The 17,185-nt window shown below is 55.2% G+C and overlaps 1 protein-coding gene across 1 annotated transcript in view; it reads left to right on the top strand.

The window, feature by feature from the left end:
- DNAH1 (dynein axonemal heavy chain 1) overlaps positions 1–17,185 on the top strand; it is a 74,092-nt gene that overhangs the window by 22,368 nt on the left and 34,539 nt on the right. The window contains exons 10-31 of the mRNA XM_079795393.1: positions 1,408–1,565; positions 2,348–2,559; positions 3,175–3,473; positions 4,209–4,359; positions 5,101–5,294; positions 5,388–5,613; positions 6,200–6,319; positions 6,819–6,901; positions 7,117–7,258; positions 7,790–7,945; positions 8,339–8,537; positions 8,617–8,870; positions 9,717–9,929; positions 11,496–11,660; positions 12,136–12,257; positions 12,407–12,512; positions 13,100–13,279; positions 13,920–14,060; positions 14,620–14,783; positions 15,025–15,138; positions 16,597–16,785; positions 17,062–17,167. Of these exons, the coding sequence (XP_079651519.1) occupies positions 1,408–1,565; positions 2,348–2,559; positions 3,175–3,473; positions 4,209–4,359; positions 5,101–5,294; positions 5,388–5,613; positions 6,200–6,319; positions 6,819–6,901; positions 7,117–7,258; positions 7,790–7,945; positions 8,339–8,537; positions 8,617–8,870; positions 9,717–9,929; positions 11,496–11,660; positions 12,136–12,257; positions 12,407–12,512; positions 13,100–13,279; positions 13,920–14,060; positions 14,620–14,783; positions 15,025–15,138; positions 16,597–16,785; positions 17,062–17,167 (3,694 nt within the window). The remainder of the gene's footprint in view (positions 1–1,407; positions 1,566–2,347; positions 2,560–3,174; positions 3,474–4,208; positions 4,360–5,100; positions 5,295–5,387; positions 5,614–6,199; positions 6,320–6,818; positions 6,902–7,116; positions 7,259–7,789; positions 7,946–8,338; positions 8,538–8,616; positions 8,871–9,716; positions 9,930–11,495; positions 11,661–12,135; positions 12,258–12,406; positions 12,513–13,099; positions 13,280–13,919; positions 14,061–14,619; positions 14,784–15,024; positions 15,139–16,596; positions 16,786–17,061; positions 17,168–17,185) is intronic.

Below are 17,185 nucleotides of genomic sequence, written 5' to 3' on the forward strand. Positions count from 1 at the left end.
TAGAAGCAAAGTCTGATTCGGGGATTTTGTGTAAGTGATTGATTTGTTGATGAAGTCCTCTCAGGAGAAATCTGTAGGGGAGAGAAGGATATGGTAGAGGAAGCAATGAGGCAAAGATGTGGATTTAGGACGAGTCTAGCCTCTGATCCCATGGGGAACTCTAAAGCATGAATGTCACCACAGAATTTATCCTGAGGGAGACAGGACAAGGGGGCTTGATTTTTTGTGTTTGCCTCAGTTATTGGTCATTGGAGGAAGCAGCTCTTGAGCTGAGTCTGCTGGACTGGGCAGCAGAGAAGTGCAGAAGGAGAGCTGCAGGCCAGGGACTGGGTGAAGGATGTCCCTGGACAACAGGAGGGCTCCTGGATGTCATGGGCCACCTCCCGCCAGAGCCTTGCCTGCTTGTGATATGGGGCTCTGAGCCATGGATATATTTTCATTCTTTTTTTGTGTGTTTTTTTTTTATTCTGTTGAAAGTATTATATAAGTCTCCTTTTTCCCCGCATTGACCTCTCCCCACCCGCTCCCGCCCCCCAGCACAGCCCCTCACCCCCCTGTCTATGTCCCTTGGTTATTCTTATATGCATGCATACAAGTCCTTTGGTTGATCTCTTTACCCCCCCAAACAAACAAACAAACAAACAAACAAACAAACAAACCTCCCTTGCCTTCCCTCTAAGGTTAGGCAGTCTGTTCGGTGCCTCTAGTCTTTGAATCATTCATTTCTTTATGTGTGCACTCAACACCTGCGTGCTGGGAACCCTTTAATACAAGGCCCTGTTCAAGGCTCTGCAGAAATGACCATAAGCTGGACATATCCCATGCACACACTGTTCCTCATCCTGTGCTTACTGACCAGAGGGAACCAAGAGTGTCATGGCCAGGGGAGCACTTTGGGAGCATAAATGGGGCCTTCCTTCATCCAAAGAGGACGAATATGCCCAGGAGAGAAACCCCCAGGGAGAGCAAGGCTGGTCAGGTGGAGTTGGATCTGGATCTATCAGGTGTGGCTGCCAGAGGGAACAGCGTGTGCAGAGGCTCAAAGATACGTGAGAGCTTGGTACCTCTACGAACTCAGGGGCTGCCTGGGGTGGACTAGGTGGGCACAGGGAATGGATTAGAATGGGCAGGGGTGGGGGTGAGGGGACTAGACAGGGAGGGTGGCCTGCACTAGATAACATTGAGAAGTGAGAAGCAAACTGCAGAGTCAGGGACTGATGTGAGGATGGGAGTGGCATGAAAGAGGCAGCTGACAAGGGTAATGAGGTCAGTGGCCAGGGGTCTAGGTGGGAGGTGCATCCATCCATGCCAGAGGAAACCCCAAACCCATGTCCTCAGGCCCATGCCAGGGTGGGTGACAGGGTGTGTGGAGCCCCCTGACTCCCCTCTCTTGGTCCCCATGGACAGGGTTCTGGAGCACCTCAGCACTCTATCCAAAGAAGTGAACCTAGACTATGAGCGCAGCATGAACAAGATCAACTTTGACCAAATTGTCTCCTCCAAGCCCGACACATTCTCCTACGTGACCCTGCCTAAGAAGGAAGAGGAGAAGGTGCCCAAGCAAGGTGAGGGCATTAGGCAAAGGAGGACCCAGGGCCACCCACCCAGCCAGAGTCCCTTCCTCCCCTCCTTCTATAAACCCAACACTCACCTGCACCTCTCCTGTCCCCAGCATTCATCTCCCTCCTTTTCCTGACTGCCTGGGGAGCTGGGTAGTTGGTGAAGGCTCCTTTTAAGAACAATAGTCTGAGTAGGACAGCAGGAGCAAAAGGGAAATGTGTACTAGGAAAACAACTGTTCAGAAGTGGATGAGAAGGGCTCTCTGATTGTCTGACCTCAGGACAATCTGATTGTCTTACCTCAGGTCCCCCCAAGTCCTCCTGGCTTTGAGCTCCCCAATCTTTGCTAATTTCTTTTCCTGGGGTCCATCTTCTGCATGTATAAAGTGCCCAGGAAGCTGGGGCGGGTGTGGACAGTGGGCATTCCAAGGGTCCTGGTGGTGCCCACATCTTTTCTTGCTATCCCAGGGAAGGCCCAGATGGGCATCAGGGGTTGTGTGCAGAGTGGGCAGGAGTGGATGGGGAGAGGGTTCACAGTTCTCACCCACTTCAGAAGGTCTGTGACCCAGAGGGGCCTGGAGGAAATTCATTCCACACCCGAGAGCAGGCACCTCATTGTGGCGTCCTAGGGCCCCTCTAACAGACCGTGGAAAGAGAGGGGTTCTGGGGACATGTGTGCCTCTTCCAGGGAGGAGGCAGGAGCTCTGACCCTCTAGATCTGTCCTGACCCCGGGTGTGTCCTCGGCCCATCTGACACTGGCCTTTGGCCCCCACCTCCTCCCCCCCAGGGCTGGTGAGTGTCCCCAAGTACCCTTTCCGGGAGCAGAAGGGGGACTTCACCTTTGTGTCCTTGCTCACACGGCCGGAGGTCATCACAGCCCTCAGCAAGGTGCGGGCTGAGTGCAACAAGGTGATCGCCATGTCCCTGTTCCACTCGAGCCTCTCCAAGTACAGCCGCCTGGAAGAGTTCGAGCAGATCCAGTCACAGACCTTCGCTCAGGTGCGTGGGCACCCAGGACCCATGAGCCAGTGGTGAGGCTGAGAGCCCTGCTCTCCTACAAACCAGGCCTCGCCTCTTCCTAGACCTCTGGTAGGCTGGGGTGGGTGCCAAGGGGGGTGGCTCACCCTGAAGAGAAAAGGAGAGCCAGTCACTTTCCATCCTGACCCTAGTGGCCTCTGAAGCAAAAGCAGGAACTCCATGCACCCTGTGTCTCCCTGAGGATTGGGTACCAGAGAGAAGGGGTTCCGCCTCATGGGAGACGGCTGCCAGATGGCCGAAAGGCTTCCTCTGTCTCTGCCCCTCTCTGCTCCATTATCTGTCTCTGCCTCATTTCTGGTGTCTCTGTCTCTCTGTCTCTCTCCCTTGGCTGGAAGGAAAGCCCTGCTTCGTTTCCCCTCTCTCCCTGCTTCCCCCAGAGCAGCCCTGGTTCCCAGGGTCACCGGAGGGTGTTGGTTGGCAGGGATTGTCAATAACTTTGGCTTGGGGGAGATCCCTGTGTAGTCATCTGAGTCCTGAGGCCACTAGAGCACCCTGGTGCCAAGAGTCCCTGAGCATGGCAGCTGTGGGCAGCGGTTCCCTAGGGTGGCCACATGATGCCACCTTTGGCCACTCCAGGTGCAGATGTTCCTCAAGGACAGCTGGATCAGCACGCTCAAGGTGGCCATGCGCAGCAGCCTGCGGGACATGAGCAAGGGCTGGTACAACCTCTACGAGAACAACTGGGAGGTGTACCTCATGTCGAAGCTGCGCAAGCTGATGGAGCTGATCAAGTACATGCTGCAGGACACGCTGCGCTTCCTGGTGCAGGACTCGCTGACCAGCTTCTCCCAGTTCATCAGTGACGCCTGCTGCAGTGTGCTTGACTGCGCTGAAGACATGGAATGGGGCGAAGATTTCATCAACAGCCCCTACAGGTGGGCCCCCTGGGCCGAGGCACCTGTTGACACCAGAACTATTCCTTGCCAGGCCCCAGTGGCTAGGGTGGTGCAGGGTGTGGGGACCAAAGGGACCAGGGTCAGGGTGCCCATCACTGCCAGGTCCTGGACAGCAGGGAGGTCCTGGCTTCCACCCTGGTTGTTGGCTTCCGTCCTGGCTTGCATTGCTTCTGTGACCTTCATTCTGGCTGCAGGGGAAGGAGACAAGGCTGACTCTGGTGTCCACTCCTAGGACCAAGCCCTAGGGGGAGCTGGGAGGAGTCAGGGGACACGGGATGATTGAGATGCCATCAGAGGTCCGGGTGGGTGGGTGGAAATCCAGAATGCAGAGCGGAAGCCCAGCATGTATCCAGGTTTGAGACTTGTTGTCATATGTAGTGAGTATTGGAAGCCAAGGCTAGAGGGCTCCCAGGGAGAGTGGGGAGCCACAGTACCCAGGGTGTGGCCAACCTGTCCTGATGAACTCCAGACCACCCAGAGGGTCCTCCCCCTCCCTGGTGCACATGGAACTCTGGGTAAGTGGCCAGAGCCTGTTTGGCTGGTCTGGGGCTTTCTCTCTGGTAACTTGGAGGTTTCTGGGAGGAGGGAGGAGGCAAGTCTCATGCATGGAGCGCTCAAGAGCCACCATGGTGGCAGAAAGGGCAGAGGGGTGGGCCTGTTGCACTCAGGCCTCCTCAGGCCCCTGCCTACGGTCAGCCCGCCATTGCCCCACAGGCCTCGGAAGAATCCTCTGTTCATCGTGGACCTGGTGCTGGACAGCTCAGGAGTGCACTACAGCACACCGCTAGAGCAGTTCGAGACAGCTCTGCTCAACCTCTTCGACAAGGGCATCCTGGCCACCCACGCAGTGCCCCAGCTGGAGAAGGTACGCACAAGGCCCAGGCACCTGCTGCTGTGGCTGCTAGTGGCTACTGCAGTCTCAGGTGCTGCTCTGAGTATAAGAGCAGTTCAGCTTTATCATGGGCCTCTCACCTGGCTGCAGGGTGCTCCGCCCTTTAATTCTTGAGTAGCTCATTTCATCCTCACCATAAGCTGAGTTGGGAACCATCAACATCCACATTTTGTCGTGAGACTCAGGGAAGTTTAGCCAGAGGTCACATAGCTGCTGTCAGACCTGTGAACCCAACTGGGCTCACTGGCCCACTTCTGCCACAGCCATGTCTGACCCAGATCCCACCTTCTTGACCCCACCCAGCTCCTGACCTCTCTTCAGCTAAGATGTGGACACAGACCAACCTCCACACTCTAGTCAGAAGTCCCCATTTCATTACCAGATCTGCACAGAGCCCAAGCCCTGGTCCACAGCCTCTGTAGCTCCAGTTCCCTCCTGTCTTCCTTGCTGGTCAGTCAGAGCCATCACTGACCTGGTTGTTCCATCTGTTTCTTTCCTTGCAATGGGCTGAGTCAGGCACAGACGGAAAAAGACAGTGCCCCTTGGTGGACTCTACGGGGCTTTTGGTCTTGTATTGATCCACAGCCCTGCCCTGTCCCCACCCCCACCATGCTCTCTGTGCGTGGCCACACTCAGTCTTTGAATCACATTTCCAACTCCTCTGCCCACCTGCTCATGGCTCATCCAGTTCTGTGCCCCACCCCCACTCAACAGCTGGTGATGGAAGACATCTTCATCAGCGGTAACCCCCTGCTGGAGTCAGTGGGACTTCACGAGCCCCTGGTGGAAGAGCTGAGGGCCACCATCGCCAACGCTGTGCGCAAGGCCATGATCCCACTGCAGGCCTACGCCAAGAAGTACAGAAAGTACCTGGAGCTGAACAACAATGACATCAGCACATTCCTCAAGTGCGTGTGTGCGTGCGTGTATCTAAGTGTGTCTGTGTGACCCCCACTCACACTCTCACCACCCTCTACCCCTTGTGTGCCTGCTGTCCACAGGGCCTACCAGACACAATGCCCGTCAGCTGAGGAGGTGCAGAAGGTGGTGCTCACCCACCTACAGGAGAAAGAGATCCTGGACAGCTCGCTGCCCACCAGCATTGTCATTGGGCCCTTCTACATCAATGTGGACAATGTCAAGCAGAGCCTGTCCAAGAAGCGCAAGGCCCTGGCCACTTCCATGCTGGACATCCTGGCCAAGAACCTGCACAAGGAAGTGGAAGACGTAAGTGCCCCCCCACCCGGGTCCAGCCCCAGTGACGCAGCAACACCTGTACCCTTGTGTCCAGGGTGAACTCCTACAAGCAAGATGTCTCCAGGCAAGGTCAGGGGTGTCTGCAGACACCAGGCCAGTGGAAGGACCTGGAAGTCATCCTTCCTTGACCCTGCCTGTCTGCAGAGAGCTGTCCTATATGCGGGGGGGCGGGGGGGGGGCAGGGAGAGGGTGCTGCTACCTCCTTCTCTAAGCTTGTAGAGAACTGGGAACTTCTCATGAAGAACACCCTGAGATGGGTTGTTTCACAGAGCTGAGGATGTGCAAGTGCAGGCCTCAGAAGTCGTGTGTGTGTGTGTGTGTGTGTGTGTGTGTGTGTGTGTTGGCTCAGCCCAGGAGGCTGGGGAAGGTGAAGTGTGCTTGGTGATGCTCTTGCCCCACCGCAAGGCTGCAACTCCCCAGTGAGCCGGCTGCAGGATGTGGTGGAGTGGGAGCAATTTCCTATCTGGAAACAGTGGGGACCAGTAAGGGGGAGCAGGCCCCAGGGAAGGCAAGAAAGAGGCACCCGGCCTCCCTAGTGCCCTCCTCCCACCGCCAGATCTGTGAGGAGTTTCGCAGCATCAGCCGCAAGATCTACGAGAAGCCGAACAGCATAGAGGAGCTGGCTGAGCTTCGAGAGTGGATGAAGGGCATCCCTGAAAAGCTGGTGGTGCTGGAGGTGAGGCACACACATGGGAACCAGAGAGCGGGGCTACTACTGTCCAAGATCTTGGTGGGGCTGGAAGTCAGGTGGGCAGACTGTGAACTGGGGAGCTGGGAGTCATGCGCCATTGCTCAGGTCTGAAGGCAGGGGCCGGGAGATCAGGAACACTGAGGCCAGAGGTGAGGTAGACACAGAGGACAGATGGGGCCAAAGGTGAGGTAGATTCAGAGGACAGGTGGGGCTAGGGAGAGCTATGAGGCTGGGTGCACAGTGAACGTTCAGAGCTGTGCTGTCTAGGAGGTGAGGAGGATGGAAGATACGGGTCAGGGGCTGAAGGTTGGAGGTGTGGTGGCCATGGCCCTAGGAGCTCTGAGCCCAATGCTGGCCTTACACCCCATGCCTCCTCCCCAACCCCAGGTCTCCCCTCTCTGGAAGAGAGCAGCCTCTCTCTAGCACCCATTCACCTTGGGGAGCCCAGGCACACAGGCATTCTCATCACTACCTGTCCCTACAGGAGCGGATTGTGAAGGTCATGGATGACTACCAGATCATGGATGAATTCCATTACAACCTCAGCACAGATGACTTCAATGACAAGTGAGTGGGAGCTTGGTCTCCACCCTCCCTAGGTGGGTGGTGGACAGCAGGAGGTAGGGGAAGAGGTGTTAAGCTACAGCGGCTTTCAAATATCTTTGTGACGATGGCTGTGCAGTCACACCAGAAATGCCCTGCCAAGATGCCAGAGGCCATCTTGATTTCAACTTTGACGCGCCCCCCCTCCCCCCACCAACCCTCACCACTGCCCCATCCAGATGGGCTGCCAACAATTGGCCTTCTAAGATCCTCGGGCAGATAGAGTTGGTGCGGCAGCAGCACATGGAAGAAGAGGAGAAGTTCCACAAAATCCAGATTATGGATCAGAACAACTTCCAGGAGAAGCTGGAAGGGCTACAGGTAGGGTTTGGCTGAGGCTCTGCTGGGATTGGCTCCCAATACACAACACACACACACACACACACACACACACACACACACACTCACTTCTCCAGGGCTGGGCCTTGCTTCTTGTATTCAGGAGTTGCTATGTCAATGTTTGATGGAAGAATTGGTGGATGAATGAACAAATGCCTGAAAGGATGAACTGAAAAAACAAAAACAAAAAAACAATGAATTGAAAAGCCAGAGGGGTGTCTGGCTAGCAAGCTACAGAAGAATTCAGAGTAGCAAAGAGCCCCAATGCTTCTGTTGTGTCCTTCATGCCCAGTGGGCAGTGGGCTCAGTGATCAGGGCACGGGGTCTTTCTCTGAATATGCTATGTTACCACAGGGTAGTCAGCGGCCTGTGATGGGTCAGCTGCCTGCTCACTCTTGGAGAAGAAAGTGCCCTCAGAACTGGGAGATGCTCATGCCTAGGGATCTTGGGCTTCCTGGGTGCATGTGGGCATGGGTTGGGCCACAGAGGCCTCTGACTCCTTGCTCCTTGCAGCTTGTGGTAGCTGGCTTCTCCACACACGTGGAGATTGCACGAGCACACGAGATCGCCAATGAAGTGCGGCGAGTCAAGAAGCAGCTGAAGGATTGCCAGCAGCTGGCCGCGCTCTATAACAACCGCGAACGCATCTTCGGCTTGCCCATCACCAACGTAGGCCTCCTGTGGGCACCCTGTCCTCTAACTCCCAGGGTTTGAGAGTGATCCCATGTGTTTGTGGCTATATGAGAACCCAGCTACCAGGTTGCAGGGCCCTGGCATTTGGGGGCAGGACCAAGCAGGCTGCAGAGAGGAAATAAACCACCCTTGGCCCTCAAGGCAAGGAGATTGGCTAGAACCAGGCAAGAGACCTGAGGGTCAGTGCAGGCATTGCTCAGCCACTCGGAGCCCAGAGCCTGAAGGGGTCAGGAAGAAGGGAGGCCAGGCTCAAGTCCACGGGGCAGGATTAGGGACAGCAGCCAGGAGCAAGGATGGGGAGGGGACCTGGCCCAAAGGAGCAGCATAGAGAGATCACCCTAAGGCAGCCTGGGTCTTCTGTCTCTGCAGTATGACAAACTCTCCAGGATGGTGAAGGAGTTCCAGCCCTACCTGGACCTCTGGACCACCGCCTCTGACTGGCTGCGCTGGTCTGAGAGCTGGATGAACGACCCCCTGTCAGCCATTGATGCTGAGCAGCTAGAGAAGAATGTTATTGAGTCCTTTAAGACCATGCACAAGTGTGTGAAGCAGTTCAAGGACATCCCAGGTAGGTGACCAAGTCAGTCCATCCCCTGCTTCCCTGCCTGTGCTGGCTGCTTCTCACACCCGCCTACCCTGCCCCGCAGCCTGCCAGGAGGTGGCCTTGGACATCCGGGCCCGCATCGAGGAGTTCAAGCCATACATCCCACTGATCCAGGGGCTACGAAACCCTGGCATGCGGAACCGGCACTGGGAGGTGCTGTCCAATGAAATTAACATTAATGTCAGGCCCAAGGCCAACCTGACCTTCGCCCGCTGCCTTGAGATGAACCTACAGGACCACATTGAGAGCATCAGCAAGGTGGCTGAGGTGGCCGGCAAGGAGTACACCATTGAGCAGGTGGGCAGCCAGCAGGCTCACCCTGCCCCACCCAGGCCCTGCCCAACAGCATAGGACAGGGGTCCTCAAACTTTTTAAATAGGGGGCCAGTTCACTGTCCCTCAGACTGTTGGAGGGCCGGACTATAGTTTTAAAAAAACTATGAACAAATTCCTATGCACACTGCACATATCTTATTTTGAAGTAAAAAAACAAAACGGCAAGAACACCCACATGTGGCCCGCGGGCCGTAGTTTGAGGACACCTGGCATAGGAGGACAGCAGTATTGGGCTCCATCCCTGAGGTCCTTCACCAGTTCTAGGGGTTGAGGTGCAGTCTGTTAATTGAGTTAATAATGGTCCCTTGAGGGCAGGGACAACATCCTCTGCTTCTGGTACCCACATGGGCCTGGCACAGAGCTGGCCATGACACGTGGGTGGAGAAGACCAGTTATTACTAAGGTACTCCTCTAAGTTACTTCCTCTCCCAGGATAGAGCTAATAGCATTGCCCTCATTTAGTGGATCAGTAAATTAAGGCTCAGAGAGTTTCAGCAAGTGGTTAGGGTGACATAGCCAGTAAGGGCTGTAACTGGGACCAGAGCTCCTAACTAGCACCTTAGCTGTCTCCCAATATGCATGTACATGCATGTTGTACTCATGTAGCACATGTGTGAGAGCCAGTTGGCTTTTAATTCAGATGAGGGTCCATGGGGGATTTTTTTGGTCAGAGTGGCAGAGAGTATTTGCCAGAGGGACCCAAGTGAAGGTCATGGCTGGGTAGAGCCTGCTCTTCCCTGCAGTGCTGGTCAGACAGAATGTGGGCCAGCCCTTTTCAGGACCCAGACTGACTTGTACCCCACCCCAGGCACTGGACAAGATGGAGAAAGAGTGGTCAGCCATCCTGTTCAATGTGCTGCCCTACAAGGAGACAGAGACCTACATCCTCAAGAGCCCAGATGAGGCCTCACAGCTGCTTGACGACCATATTGTCATGACCCAGAGCATGTCCTTCTCGCCCTACAAGAAGCCCTTTGAGCAACGCATCAACTCCTGGGAGAACAAGTTGAAGCTGACTCAGGTGGGCCCTCCATGGCCTTCCTTTATTCCTCCCTTACCCTGGCAGCATCTGTCCCATAAGTGGCTCTTTATGGTGTCTGGGTGGTGCTCGAAGTGCTGGAGAGCCTTGTCCAGGTTTCACAGCTCCTGGCTGGCTGGCAGGACCCTTGTTCAGAGGAGGGTGACTAGAAGGGGGCTCTCCATCTCTGAGGTTTGGCTGCTGGAGAAAGCAATTCAGGATGTGGGGGTGGGCCACTAATTGGTCAAAAGCTGTGGCTAAGGAAGGGCCTGAAACCTGCCAGCAGACCTCCGAAGGACTGCCTGGACTTGGAACAACTAGAACCTCCAGTCTTGGAATTTCTGGACTGGACACCACAAAGCTCTGAGGTTCCCTATGCCCTCTCCCACTCTGCCCTGAGCCTCCCATTCCTGTCTCATTCAGAGCTGGCTTGGGGTGAGGTTGCCAGAGCACTAGGGACTGTACCTCTTTAGAGCTTTCAAGGTCAGAGGCAAGGGCTGTCTACAGAGCCCTGCAACACTGTGCTGGGGCCAGGCCGACCTGTGTGATTCTGACAGCCCCTTCCCTGGGGCCTCCTGCAAGCTTTTTGGAAACCTCCAGGGAAGGCTAGTATCCAAGTGAGGAGGTCTTGTGTGTATGTTCCTTAGACCACCCAGAGATACCTGAGCTGGTCAGTATTATCCCTGGGTTCTCGCTTTTGCTCACTCTGTCCCTTGCATCTGGAGTTCCATCCCTACCTTCCATCTCCAAGGCTCAGAATTAAGCAGCTCTCACTGATTCCCCACACCTGCCAGCAAGGCGTTCCCATCATAGCCCTTGGTCAGTGCCTCTTACAGAGTCTGTCGCTCATGCCAGGCTCTTGGTGATTCAGAGGTAGAACTGGCCATTTAGTGGACTGTGGCCATTTAGTGGACCACATCCTGTTCCCCTCTGCTTCTCCTGGTGCCCACATGGGCCTGGCACAGAGCTGACCATGACATGCATCTCAAGAGGAAGAGAATGAATGAATAAATGAATGAATGAAATGAATGACTTTGCATTGATAGGAAAAGACAAGAGATAAATCCTGAAAGGGGAATTTGGAGGCAAAATTTGGGGGGAGGAGAGGAGGTAGCCTGCTTTGAAGATGTCTCACTCTTGAACTAATGTTTCAGAGTATTTTAGAGATCTCAAGCTCAAGTTCCAATACACCTCAGAGGATTCTGGGTCATAGACCCCAAAGTCCTGTCAGGAAAGGAGGCTGATTTGGCTTCCATGCACTGGGAATTTTTCCTGTTACTTCAGGGTTTGCTGGTTTGGGTGTGGTTCCTCCTAGGGAAGGATGGCTCCCAGCTCTTTGGAGGCTCAGGCATCCTGTGGGGGGCTTGGGTTTCTCTGGAGGGCAGGCATTTATGCAGCCTCTTTGTTCCTGGGAGTACTGTGGCTGGCATTGCCATCTAGAAATTTCCCCACAGACACTGGCTCTGATGCCAGTTGTCTGCCCAGCACTCGGTGTGGTGAAATGTCTAGGTCATGAGGACAGGACCCCCCTCTTGGACCCTGGGTGCTGACAATCCATGCTTTGCCCAGGAAGTGCTGGAGGAGTGGCTGAACTGTCAGCGGTCCTGGCTCTACCTGGAGCCTATCTTTAGCTCTGAGGACATCAATCGGCAGTTGCCCGTGGAGAGCAAACGCTACCAGACGATGGAACGGATCTGGAGGAAGATCATGAAGAACACCTATGAAAACCGGGAGGTGAGCTCACACAGGGATGGGATGGGGAATCTGTGACCCCTAAAGGCCCCCGTCACATTGTTGGGAGCCTCCTGGTCTCATCTCTCCCTGAACAAGAAAGAAGAGAAAAAAGTCCAAGGCTTTTGGTCTTGGCCTATGTTACCAAGTGAGCTCTCCAGTCATAAGAGACACTTCTGAGAAACACAGCATTATTTTCTTCATGGAAATTTTCCGTCCACGTTAGCATTTTAAAGTCCTGCAGCAAATCAAACCCCTTGGCTTTGTTTAACCCTAACTTTTTTGACCATGGACTTTTTTCTGTGGTACTGACACGGGTGATAAATGCAACCCCTAGCTCAGGGCCGTTTTCCTACCCCTGTTCCTTCCCAGGCCCCACTGAGGGTCTCTGGCCCATATGGGTGCTCTTTAGCCCACCTTAATGCCTCCCAGTTGGACCATGCTCACTTCTGGTTTGTCTCTGGTCCGGACCACGCAGGTGATCAATGTGTGCTCTGACCAGAGGCTGCTGGACAGCCTGCGGGATTGCAACAAGCTGCTAGACATGGTGCAAAAGGGCCTCAGCGAGTACTTGGAGACCAAGAGGAGGGCCTTCCCCAGGTGAGCACCGCCTGCCCCGTGCCCACTCTGTCAGTGCCTGCCCATGTGGCTGGGCATTGAGGACCCCACCCAGGCTGAGCTGCAGGGGTTCAGTTGTACTGACCCACTCCCTTCACTCCCTTACCAGATTCTACCTGTTCCCTTGGCAGATTCTACTTCCTGTCAGATGATGAACTACTTGAGATCTTATCCCAGACTAAGGACCCCACTGCTGTGCAGCCCCACTTGCGCAAGTGCTTCGAGAACATTGCCCGGGTGGGTGACTGGGCCTGGGGCTCAAGGCCTTGGGCTCAGGGCCAGAAGCATTGGGACTCCTTCCCGAGGATCACAGCTCTTCTCTAGCCTGAGTCCTTTTATCAGGAAATGAAGTGGCAAGTGAGATGCACCTGTGGGAGGAAGGTCAGCTACAAAACTCCCAGCTCAGGACTGGGAGACCCTGCTCTCAGCTCATCCAGGGGAGGCCCGTCTCCACAATACATTGAGGTGCTGGCTGGATTGAGAAACCCATGAGGCTAGAGGCTCCTGACTCTCCTTGTCCTCATTGTTGCATACAAGGGAGGCTGCACAGACCTGTGCAAGAGGGGGACTCGCAGGCAGGGTTAGCCTCCTTCCCCAAGTGGGCTGGCTGGACCACAGCTAGGGACAGGCAGACCCATCCTGCCTGAATACACAGTCAGGGAAGGCCCAGCCGGACAGATGTTCAGGTGGGCCCCCCGAGGCAGGGCTGTCTTCTGGAGGTGAAGGGCACAGGCAGGTCAGCTCAGGGGCTGTGCTGGGTTGAGCCTCTGGGCACACCTGGTGCAACCCCCACTCTTGTTTGCCCCACCCTGCCCCACCCACAGCTGCTATTCCAGGAGGACCTGGAGATCACACACATGTACTCAGCAGAGGGTGAGGAGGTGCAGTTGTCCTTCTCCATCTACCCATCCAGCAACGTAGAGGACTGGCTGCGGGAGGTGGAACTCAGCATGAAGACCAGCATACGGGACATCATCGAGAGGGCCATCAGGGCCTACCCCACAGTGAGCCATGCCTCTCACCCCTGCACAGCCCCCCAGCCTCGTCGTCCTTCTGTTTGCTCTTAGCACTATCGTGGTAGCTGGGCTGCCTGCATGCCTCATCCTCAAGCGATAGCCTTTGGGATCTCTGGAGAGAGGGGGTCCTTGAGGCCTACTCAGGGAGGATCTGCAAATAGGCTCCAGAAAATGAAACTTGCTCCCAATAATAATCAATTGTTTATTATGTTTCAAGCACTCACTATGTGCCAGGCCTGGGCTGGGACTTCACCGGCATTACTTCTCCCAGCCCCACAGTCAACAGCAGGGCTGGGGGTTAACCCTTATCCTACAAAATCAGTTCAGAGATATTTTCTGCCCAAAGGCATGTGATTCACAGGTGGCAGAGCCAGGGTTTGAACCCAGGGCTGTATGTCCCTGATCCTGCGCTCCCAACCCTCTGCCTCAAGGTCTCTGTTGGGGAAGTGATGACTGCCACCCCTGAGGGGCCCAGAGCTTAATGGCTTCTCTGCTTTTGAGGTGGAATTAACAATTTGAGCCCAGAGTTCAAAAAAGGCCAAAGCACAGATGATGTGTTTAAGGGGAAAAGGCTGCAGGGTTGGGGCTGCCAGCTGCCTGGGTCAGCCCTGCCTGTGTTATCTTCCAGATGCCCAGGACCCAGTGGGTTCTGAACTGGCCTGGCCAGGTGACCATCGCTGGGTGCCAGACCTACTGGACTATGGAAGTGGAAAAGGCCCTGGAGGCCAGCAACATTAGTAACATGCTGTTCCCCCAGCTCGCCCAGCAGGTGGGAGTCGGGGGGTCATCATCCGCTCCCCACATATCCCGGCCTGGGGAAAGCCCAGTCCCTCCAGGAGCTTTCTCCTGTACTGAGCCTGAAAGAGGCCTTGGGTTGGATCCAAACAGCAGGTCAGACACCCCAGAAATGAGTGTCTCACAACCAGCCACCAGCAGGAGGGACTGGGGGTCTGAGGAGAGCTCTGAGTCCAGGCAGGTTCCCTCCCCAGTTGGTCACTGAGGGAGCCATATCTTGCACCATCCTCACTACCCCTGCTATTCCACATCTTTCCTCAAGCTCCTCACCAGGCCCCACCACCTGGCCATTGAAGGCTCAGATGGCACCATACCCTACAGGGAGCAGATGCCATGTGTGTGTCTCCTTTTCTATTTACTTCCCTGCCAGACTTCTCATGCTACCATGCCTTCCCTGTGCCCCTCCCATCCCAGACCATCAGAAGCCCCCAGGATAGAGGGGTTGTTCCTGACAAAATCCCACCCTCTGTGCAAAGGAGAGAGACCCTACCCCTTGCACGACTCTGCCCGACAGTGTCCCCCAACTCCTGCAGCTCAGCGACCTGGTGGCCCTGGTGCGTGGGAAGCTGTCCCGCATGCAGCGGGCGGTGCTATCAGCACTAATTGTCATCGAGGTCCATGCCAAGGATGTGGTGGGCAAGCTGATCCAGGAGAAGGTGGTCAGTGTGAATGACTTCGAGTGGATCTCACAGCTGAGGTGAGGAGACAGAAGTCCTTGGCCCAGACACCCCCAGGGTCAGAACAGCTGCAGGCTGGGGCCAGGGGAGGGTGGAGAGTCAATCAACAATTGCTGTTCCCGGTCCTCGAGGCCCTGGACAAGCTGGGCAGAGGTACCTAATGCCCTTATTCACCAAAAGAACCACATCTCCTCAACCACATACCCTGCCCGGTGGCCTATGGTCCCCATGGCCCGGGAACCCATTTTCCTGCAATTCCAGGTACTACTGGACGAATAACAACCTGTACATTCGAGCCGTGAATGCTGAGTTCATCTATGGCTATGAGTACCTAGGCAACAGCGGGAGGCTGGTGATCACACCCCTCACAGACAGGTAAGAGTCTCCCTGCCCACAGGCCCCCCTGCACGGGGACCCTTCCCCCAGCTCTAGCTGGCTCAGAAGAGCAGGGACAAAAGGTGCAGCCAGTCCGTCAGAGCATGCATGGTTATGAGCATGTGCTTCAGGTTTAAAACCAGCTCTGGAGGCACAGAGCTGCAGCGCCCGTGGATCTAGAGTTGAAAAGGCCTTCGAAGAGCTTCAAGCCAAAGTCATTGACGCTCAACAGAAGGTGAAGCTTGCAGACATACAGCCTGAACCGCTAAACGGAACAAGCAAGCACGCCCATCTTACAGATACAGAGATTATGGCTTTGGTAGATGAGACTAACATGTAGGAAGGTGTAGGAAGAATGTTTATTCTTCAGTCCAGGGAAGAAATTTACAGTCAGCTGTTACAGAAACAGAAAATAGCAGAAGAAAAAATTAAAGGATTGGGACAGAAAAAAATCCTACCTGGCACACAGCATGAAGGAAGCTGAGGACATTGGGAGGTGCTGATGGCAGGAGGGGCACAGTAGGAAGCCCCGAGGGCAGCTCTTCCTCCTGACCCCTCCCCTGCCCTGCAAGGGAAGGGGCCTGTGCGGGGAAATGGGCTCTGCTTTACCCTGACGGACGTATTATCTGGATGGTCTGGTAACCCAGCCTGTGTTTTTACATCACCCTGAGCCCCTTTCAAATCCCAAACCTGCTTTTTATCCTGGCTCTGCCTGCCACCCCTGCCTAAGACACTCCTCTCCTCTCCCCTGGGGGTGAGTTCTGAACTCCCAGGAGAGGGAAGATGGGGGCCAGGACAGATTGGGGAGCTCTGCCCATGCCCCCAACTAGTCATGCTGGTCAGACCAATAAAAGGCATGTATGCAAACAAAACAAAACAAACAAAAAAACAGCTCCGACTGTCACAGGCTGAATGACCTTGGACAGGTGACTCAACCCCTCTATGCCTTAGTTTCCTCTGTGGCTTCCTCGGGGTTTATGAGAGTTTCATGAACTGATATGTAAAGCTCATAGCTCAGTAAACATTAATGGATGTGAGCTTTACAATTTTTTTTTCATCCAAATACTCCTTTTAATATGCCAGAAGAATCAGTTGTTTCCTCTTGCCAACTGTATTTAGTAGCAGGTTTTCAAGTTGGGTTTTGACTAAGGGAAGTGACGTGTGGCCACAGATCAGCCTTCTCAGTGCGTGTCTATTTTTTATCCTGGCTCTGCCTGCCACCCCTGCCTAAGACACTCCTCTCCCCCGGGGGTGAGTCCTGAACTCACCCCCAGGCCACCAGGTGGGGTGGGGAAGCACTGCGCAGGGGCTGCCATCCTGACCCCAGCAGCCGGGCCTGCGCACAGCTGGGCCCTGAGAAGAAGGAGGAGCAAGAGCCGCTCATCCGCGGGGCCAAGCAGGGGAGGCTCTCTTCCTATGTCTGTGGAATCCCGTATGTACCTCCTCTCTCTCCTACAGGTGCTATCTGACCCTGACTGGTGCCTTGCATCTCAAGTTTGGGGGCGCCCCAGCTGGCCCAGCCGGCACAGGGAAAACAGAGACCACCAAAGACCTGGGCAAGGCCTTGGCCATCCAGACTGTTGTGTTCAACTGCTCTGATCAGCTCGACTTCATGGCCATGGGCAAGTTCTTCAAGGGCCTAGCCAGGTGAGGCTGGTGTGAGGGTGGCACAGGCCAGGGCAGGAAGGCGGAGCTCTCCTGGGGACACTGCTGAGAGGAGCCTCACAGGATGGGGAGGGGACAGGAGGGGATGACAGGAGTCAAAGGCTCAGCCCCTGTGGGCACTGGGGATGGTGGTATGCAGCAGGGGTGTGCTGGGTGGAGCCTCTATGGCCACTTCTTCCCCAGTGGAGTCAGAGGGGCCCTTGGAGGTGTCAGGTGGGCTCTGAACTCATATCCATCTCTTGTTCTCACCCCATTTAGTTCTGGGGCCTGGGCCTGCTTCGACGAGTTCAATCGCATCGACATTGAGGTGCTGTCTGTGGTGGCTCAGCAGATCACTACCATCCAGAAGGCACAGCAACAGCGGGTGAGCCATTCCCCTCCA

Source organism: Cnephaeus nilssonii (genome assembly GCF_951640355.1).
Source record: "Cnephaeus nilssonii genome assembly, chromosome: 17".
In the NCBI taxonomy this organism is placed as follows: Eukaryota; Metazoa; Chordata; class Mammalia; order Chiroptera; family Vespertilionidae; genus Cnephaeus; species Cnephaeus nilssonii.